At 66.3% G+C, this 7,388-nt stretch overlaps 3 protein-coding genes across 3 annotated transcripts; 1 reads left to right on the top strand and 2 right to left on the bottom strand.

The window, feature by feature from the left end:
* Window positions 1-32: 32 nt before the first annotated feature.
* Window positions 33-963, bottom strand: MNEG_12053 (hypothetical protein; the record flags this gene model as incomplete). Its single annotated transcript, XM_014039477.1, has 3 exons — window positions 33-38; window positions 109-765; window positions 913-963. 3 exons carry the CDS (start codon window positions 961-963, stop codon window positions 33-35), a joined length of 714 nt encoding a protein of 237 aa, XP_013894931.1.
* A 1,935-nt stretch (window positions 964-2,898) lies between these two features.
* MNEG_12052 (glutathione S-transferase) lies at window positions 2,899-5,769 on the top strand (the record flags this gene model as incomplete). Its single annotated transcript, XM_014039476.1, has 7 exons — window positions 2,899-3,261; window positions 4,135-4,187; window positions 4,328-4,352; window positions 4,609-4,665; window positions 4,908-5,024; window positions 5,345-5,449; window positions 5,692-5,769. 7 exons carry the CDS (start codon window positions 2,899-2,901, stop codon window positions 5,767-5,769), a joined length of 798 nt encoding a protein of 265 aa, XP_013894930.1.
* Window positions 5,770-6,841: 1,072 nt separating this feature from the next.
* Window positions 6,842-7,351, bottom strand: MNEG_12051 (hypothetical protein; the record flags this gene model as incomplete). Its single annotated transcript, XM_014039475.1, has 1 exon — window positions 6,842-7,351. One exon carries the CDS (start codon window positions 7,349-7,351, stop codon window positions 6,842-6,844), a length of 510 nt encoding a protein of 169 aa, XP_013894929.1.
* Between the last annotated feature and the right edge of the window lie 37 nt (window positions 7,352-7,388).

The following is a 7,388-nucleotide window of genomic DNA, read 5'->3' as shown; positions in this document are numbered from 1 at the left end:
CGCCTGGCGTGGCGCCCACAGCGGCGGGCCCGTCACCGCTGCGATGCCCGGCCCACTCCCGTCGGCCGCGTCGCCCTGCGCGCCCTGCCCCTCCAGCTGCGCCGGCACCCGCCGCCGCCGCGCCGCCGCCGCCGCCGCAAACGACCCCGACCACTCCCGCGCGGGCGCCGACTGCCGCCGCGCCCGCTGCTGCCCCGCGCCCGCGGCGTCGTCGGCGGCGTCGTCGCTGTCCCCCTGGCTGTCCTCGGCGCCGTCCTCCTCATCTAATGCAGGCAGGTCGCCCAGCTGCTGCGCCTCCCCGGCGACCGCCTGCGCTGCGCACAGGCGCGGCACCGCCAGGTCCTCCGGCGCCAGCGCCGCGTTCAGCTTGTCCACCGCGGCGTCGAAGTCCATCAGCGGCTCGTGGGACGCGAGCTCGAACACCGCCGACGGCAGCACGGCGGCGGACGCCTGCTCGGCGGTGAGCGCGGCGCGGGGGTCCGGGCCCGGGCCGAGCAGCGCGGCGGCGGCGCGGAGGTCGTAGACGGGCAGCAGCACGGTGCTGCGGATGCGGCAGCGCGCGGCCTGGAGCGCGCGGTCTGCGGCGCAGCTGCTGCTCGCGTGCTTGCGGTCGCCGGGGCTGGGGGGCGGCAGGTCGGGCTGCAGCGCTGCGTACACGCGGCCGAGCGCGCTGTCCGTCCCGGCGGGGCAGAAGCCATGCTTCGAGCTCGCGAGGCGGTAGAGGGGCAGCAGGTTGCTGGTCCCCATGATGGCAAACGGCGCGCCCTGCGCGGGTGGCGGGGGAGGGGCGCGCGGGGATCTGGCCGTGAGGGCCGGGCGGCTACGGGGCAGCCACAGCGCACTGCGCGACGCATCATGCGCACGCGCCGCGACCCGGCGGCGCACGCCGGGCCGTCTCCGCGAGGTGCGCACCCGCGTGCTCAGGTAGCGGTATGACCCTGTAGTGGGCTGGTCATCCAGCATCCACACCTGCGAGAGCCACAGCACGATTTACCTCGGATGACGAAAGGGGTGACACCGGGGCGCGGTGCGGCCGCGGGGCAGCGGCAACTGTCCACACAGCGAGGAGGTGATGCTGCGCGTTGCAAAAGCAAGATACCCACCTGTGCCAGCGCTCCATCGCCATTGCCTTTGCTGCAGCTGGAGTATGCGAATGAAAAGCTGTTCGTTCCCCGTGCGAGCCTGCCCTTCAGCGCGGGGTCTGAGGCGGGCTGAGCGACGTGGCGCATCTCTGCGACCATCATGTCCTCTGACGATGGGATGCCCCCAGCAGGGGGGCCGCGCCGGGGCGCACGATCTCGTGCGCACTGCACCGTGCAATATGCGCGACGAGGACAATTCACTTTGTATGTGAATGATTTTGATTCCGGATTGCGGCAACACGCTGTTGTAGCTCGTATGGATGATTGGACGCTTGCATGCTGGGTGTGCGTTGCACACCCTGTCCGATTCCACCAGATGTGATACCCACCAATCACGCACTGCAATCCAATGACTTTCGCGTTGAAGTGTTTCTGCCTGCTTCCAGGCTTCGTGACATTGCGCTTGCACCTCGGCCAGGAAAGGTGAAAACGCGGTCAAAGCCGTCAAAGAATTTACCAATTGCAGCCGTGCGGGCCTGTGTCGTTTACCTGATCAAGTATTGTACACCATGCAGCTAGTCAGCGCAGAAGATGAGGCGCTGGCGGAGCAGAACGGCTTGCCGCCGCACGCACTTCGCACGGTGCTGCGCGCCCTGCAGAGATTTGTCCTAGCGCAGTTGGGCGCAGGTCGAGGTGTCAGCATCCACCACATTGGCCGTCTTGTCTTTATTACCAGCAGCACGTCCACAGGCACGGGGCCGCATGCGCAGGAGCGGCAGCAGCTCGTATTTGAGGCGTCTGACGGTCTGACGCGCGGGCTCGCACTGCGGCTGGGGCGCGGTGTGGCGCGAGGCTTGGGGGCGGCCGCAGCATGCAGCGTGGTGGAGGAGGTCAACCACACCCAACTGGCCCTGCGGTGGGTCTCGCGCCGGGACCCGGGTTTGCCTGCCTCACCTGTAGCAGCCTTGCTTATGGGAGGGCCACGCAGCGTCTGCTTCACGCGTATATGAGTGTGTTGCACGTGCACCTGCTGTGCGTGCGCTTGCTCACACGCTCAACCCTGTCCTGTACTCACTCTGCCTTCACAACATAAACAAGTGACTTGTTATTACTTGCCTGACGCACAAGTACCTCTTGCTTTACTGATAATCATAATCAGGCCCCCTGGCCGTTGCAATCCAATTGTCGAGGCGACAGGTACACTGGGGGCGCGCTCAGTAAGGCCGGCGTGGCCCTGGCTCTGAAGCTCCTGACGCAGCAGCTGCACTCTGCAGCCCAGGCGGGCCGCGCAGTCGCGCTCGACCTCGGGCCCGGCACGCTGTCCATCCAAGGGGACCTCATAGAGTTTGTGTTCACTTTCAAGAGCACGGGCAGCGGAGGCACCAGTGCATGCAGTGGCGCCATAGGGTCGGCAGCAGCACGCTCCGACCTGTCCATGGCACGTCATGGCGGCGGCGCTGGCGCCCACTCCACCGTGGGCCGGGGCTCGGGAGTGTCCGGCGCAGAGCTGGAGGGTCCTGGCTCAGGCGGGGGCAGCTGCTGCGCCAGCAGCCGGCTGACAGCGGACGTGCTGCAGCGGCACCAGCAGCTGCAGGCCGTTACGGTGGGGTCGGCGGCGGGCAGCAGGCTCGGCGGCAAGAGCCGCGTGTCAGCGGCACAGTCGCAACATCCGAGCGGCGTCAACGGCGGCGCGGCTGCGCCGGCCGCCGCAAGTGCCGTTTCGAGTGGGAAGGAGGGTCAGCAGCAGCCTGTGGGCAAGAGGCCTCGCAGCGTGGCCTTGCCGCCAGGGGGCACTGCGCCCTCGAGCGCAGCAGCGATGATCCAGTCAGTCAAAGCGGGGCGTGAGGCGGCGCGGGCAAACGCGCGTGCCCGGGTGGCTACATTTGTTCTCCCGTGTGGTGGCCCCGACGAGCCGCCCCTGCCGCAGCAGCCGCAGGGGCGCCAGAAACCACCGGCCAGCACCTTTCCAGGCGCCAACGGCGCCCCTCCGTCTTTGGTGCCGCCGCCGGCGGTGGCGCGGGCACTGCAGCTTGCGGAGGAGCGCGCCGAGAAGCAGCGTGCAGCCCAGGCGCGCCAGGAGAAGGAGACTGTTGCTGCCATGGTGGCACGCAAGGCAGTGTTGGATGCAGAGGCAGAGGCCATCAAGGAGGAGCTGCGAAAAAAGCGGCAGCTGCTCGCGGTGGGTGGTTGGGACGGCATGCAACGAGCGCACGCCCGCCCTTTGGGCAGGGGGGGGGAGACGGACTGCTGGTGTTGGTCCTGCTTTTTGTTGAAACGGCTTAATTAAAAAACCAAGCTCCATCGCCTCGCTGACACAGTGCGCCGCACGCTCTTGCACACACCCGCAGACGACACTGGCCTCCCAAGTTTTGGAGCGCCAGATAGCGGCCCTCGAGACGAAGGGCAAGGCGTGATGCAGCAGGGTTCAGCGTCTGGAGGCATGTCCAGCTGAATTTGTAAAGCTGTATCTTGCTCTTCATATGAAACACCTCTGATCATGCAGGCAGCAACATCTGAAAGGTTGTCTCTGTGCAACCAAAGTGCCTCCATCACAGGCAGGCACTTTGCATGGGTGTTGTGTCCAGGCGTGTCCGGGGCTTGCTCATCAGCATCTTCGTGTCCACAGTCCACTGCCTCGCCCATCAATGAAAGTGCTCCTGCACATTGTCTAGGAGACCAAAAATTGTGCACGTCGGATTTACGTCATAACACCTGCTGGGGATGACCACCCAGCCAAAAACTGGGGTTCGTCATCGTGACTCTCGCATCGACAGCACCAGGGCAGCACATTGGAACGAGAGGGCCACCGTTGAATTTACGATGTTGCTATCTCGTGTTCACTGCCAGTTGAAACCCATACGCGCATCAGGTGCTCTCAGATCACACCTGTAGATCATCCGCGACAACGCGTGCTGCTGCAACATGGAGGTCTGCAGTGCGATCATTACCCTAACAGTTTCCATGACGGCATATCAGAACCTTGTATTGGTACACTTGCGGTGGCACCACCCTGGCGCTCCACCTCATCCGCCCGCCGCGGACCGCCGTGCAGGTCCCCAAGGAGTTTGGGCTGGTGGCGGGCACGGCAGTGGCGTCATTTGTTGTGTGAGTGCCTGCGCGGCGCGCAAAGTTGGCCGGGAATGCGGCGCTGGTTGACGCGCGCGCCATGCACGCCCCGCCCACTGAGCATCCCCGCGGTGGCGCATGCATCCGAGCCTCCTGCTCCCCCTCCCCTTCTTTCGCAGCCACCACATCTACATGGCCACGAAGGTGGGCGCTTCGAACGTGGGACCAGCCCACCCTTGACGTCACTCTATCAAGCCTTGTGACCCATTAATCGTGCTGCGTGGGCGCAGGAGCGCTGCGCCGGCCACGCATTCGGCCGCGTGTGGTTGTGACCTCGCCCAGACCAGCACGTGCTGCAGGTTGGCCGCATCACGTCAAATGCCATGAGCTGCGGCACCCTCACGGCCGCGGCCGACACCCTCACGGCCCGCCTGCAACTTGCATCACAAATAAATATCAGGTCGTCAAGGCACGCAAGAAGTACGAGGTCAAGTACCCCGCCCTCTACGCCGACAAGGTGGGGCCGGCAGCCGTGTGGCCGCCCCGCCCCCCCCCAGGGCGATTACCCCAGCGCGGCCCTTGCAGTACCGAGCGGAGGGGGATAGGGTGCGGGCGCTTGCCGGAGCGCCTTTCTCCATCAGCGCTGCATCTCTGGCGCTCAGTGTAGCTGCGACCCTACACATGCCTGTTCCCATCAACCCCGCTACCTGAGCCACCTCACCCGCCCCCCCCTCCCCAATCCCACACCGCAACCACCAGGACAACTGCCCCAACGAGGCCAACCGGACGGCGTTCAACTGCGTGCAGCGCGGCCACCAGAACAGCCTGGAGAACCTGCCCACGTTCCTGGGCCTGCTCACCATCGCCGGACTCAAGGTGGGAGCAGCACCGCCGCCGCTGCTGCGCCCCGCGCCGGCCGTCCTCCCTATGTAACGGAGGTAGCCGCGCGGCGTAGGCGCAGGCGCAGGCGCGCTCTCGGCTGCACTGTTTGGGTGCGGACACCTTGGGTCCCGGCGAGTTTTGAGGGCGTCGGAGCAGCGCGTCTAAAGGGGCCACGCCAGACCCCGGGTCAACTTTACAACCTTTGGGAGCCCCCTCCGTTGTTTTGCTTCCTTGACACCCAAAGTAGGGCTTTGCGTCTGGCCCCACATGCGGCGCCCCACCACACCCCTGGCCCTCTCGCTCGTCCCGCGCAGCACCCCCTGACGGCGTCCGCGTTTGGTGCGGCCTACCTGCTGGGACGCATCGCCTACTTTGAGGGCTACAGCTCCGGTGACCCCACCAAGCGCGTCAACGTGGGGGTGAGCCAGGCCGGCCACCGCCCTCCTTCCCCCCCTGTGGCGCTGTTCGGGCGTGTGGGCGGTAGTTTTTTCCCTGGCTCCAACCTGTGCATTGACTATCGCGTCATCACCCGCGTCCCCGCGTCCCCGCCCCCAAGCCTTCTTTCGCTCCGCCCCGCCAGCTCACTCGTCCCACCGCCGTCTCAAGCATGCCCGCTCCCCCTCCCCTCCCTCGCCATCCACTTCCCCAAAAACCCACGCAGACCCTGATTGGGTACATTGGCCTGTTTGGTCTGGCTGGCACCTGCATCAAGATCGCCTCTACTTTCTTCGCCAAGTGAGGTCTGGGGTGCCCGATCCCCCCGCACGGCCACCCTGCTAGCTGCGATCGGCGCGCTCTCGACACTGCTGCCGTTTCAGTCTGCGAGATGGCACGCTTGGCTTCAGCGGGAAGAGGCGGCGAGGTGCTCGCTTAAGGGCCGCAGCTGGCGGTGAAGGCTGCAGGTTCAAGGGCCGCTGAAAGCTCTAGTTCCGCAGCTGCCCTGCGTTGCGCGCGGGCTGGGCGCCGTTCGTGACGGCCGCACAGCCCGCTGCCATTTTTGGGAGCTGGTCGAATGCACGGTTGTTCATGGTGTGCTGCTCGCTGTGGCAGGGTGGCGCGCAGCAGCGCTGACTGTGCGGCCCGCCCTGGTCTGCAATGTCCCGACGCGAGGGCCGCTGCATTGTCCCATTGTCAGTGTAAACCCTCTGCCATGCCCTGCGCAACGGGTTGGCAGGTTGCACGCCCGGTGGGCAGGGGTGACGTGGTGCTGCGTGGCTCTGCCATCCTTGGCGTGCATGCTATGTTTTGGGGTGAGACCGCTGAGCGGTGACGGATGCCGTGTATATGTTACATCGAAGGTTCTGGGGTTAAAATGGGGCAACTCAATGCCCGCCCTAAGTCAGGCGCGCGGCCGCCGCTCCGCCTGTACACAAAGTGCACAAAACGATGCGGCGCGAAGAGCGGCGCCTGCCCTTCCCCCATGGGCTGGGAAGGGTGGGAAGAAACGACATGACACTGCTGCTGTGCGGGCGCCGCACAGAGCCAGAACAAAGCCAAAAAAAGCCCGCAACGCAACCGCATGAGGACGCCCCAGGCGGGGAGGCTAAGGGTCACCCAGTGTCACTCCAGCTGAACCGTGGGCAACAGTGCCTGTCCCCCTCCAGCAAGCACCCAACAGCAGGCCGTTGCACAACCGAGAAGACACGTCACAGCGCTTGATACGAGAACTCCAAAGTGCAGCAGTGCCGCAGCATGCCGCAACCACCGCATGCGACAGCCGCGTGGTGCTTGAGACCAACAAGCCTCCCCCACGCGTCGCCTTTGCCCAGCCGCGCCGTCAGCGCGTCCGTCACCCCCAGCCTGTGAATCGCCTATCCCACAACCGCGTCCGACTCCTCCCACTCTTCGTTGTCCCCGGCAACCCCGACTGCGCCCTGCTGCGGCGGCACTGTTTCCCCCGACCGGACAGCCCATTTATAGGCGCCCCAGGTCATTCCAATGTCCCCGCCGCCGGCCTGCGCCACAAGCTTGCACGTCCGCTTCGTCACCACCCGCGCCCCCCACGGCGGCGGCTCGTCCCTGGGCGCCGCCGCCATCCTTTGCATCAGCGCCCGCACGCGCGCCACGACGACGCCGCCCGCGCCGGCCGGCGCGCGCAGCGCCGCGTGCGCGGACGGCGCGGGCGCGCCGGGGTCGGCCTTGCGCAGCGGGGCCGGGGCGAGGTCGGAGCCCGACTGCCACCCCAGCCACGGGCCGCTCAGGATTGTGCCCGCATCGCGCTCTGGGCAGTGCTCTGCAGCGCGCAGCAGCTCGACTGCGAAGTCCACAACCTCGGACTCTGGCACGTCCTCACGCGCCGCCGTCAGGGGCCGTGCCCGCATAATCGTCAGGAAAAGCTCGAAGCGCGCCTCTGTTGAC

This window comes from Monoraphidium neglectum (assembly GCF_000611645.1).
Source record: "Monoraphidium neglectum strain SAG 48.87 unplaced genomic scaffold scaffold03035, whole genome shotgun sequence".
Taxonomy (NCBI): domain Eukaryota; kingdom Viridiplantae; phylum Chlorophyta; class Chlorophyceae; order Sphaeropleales; family Selenastraceae; genus Monoraphidium; species Monoraphidium neglectum.
The sequence above is the reverse complement of the archived record's forward strand: the minus strand, read 5'-3'. Positions and strand labels throughout refer to the sequence as shown.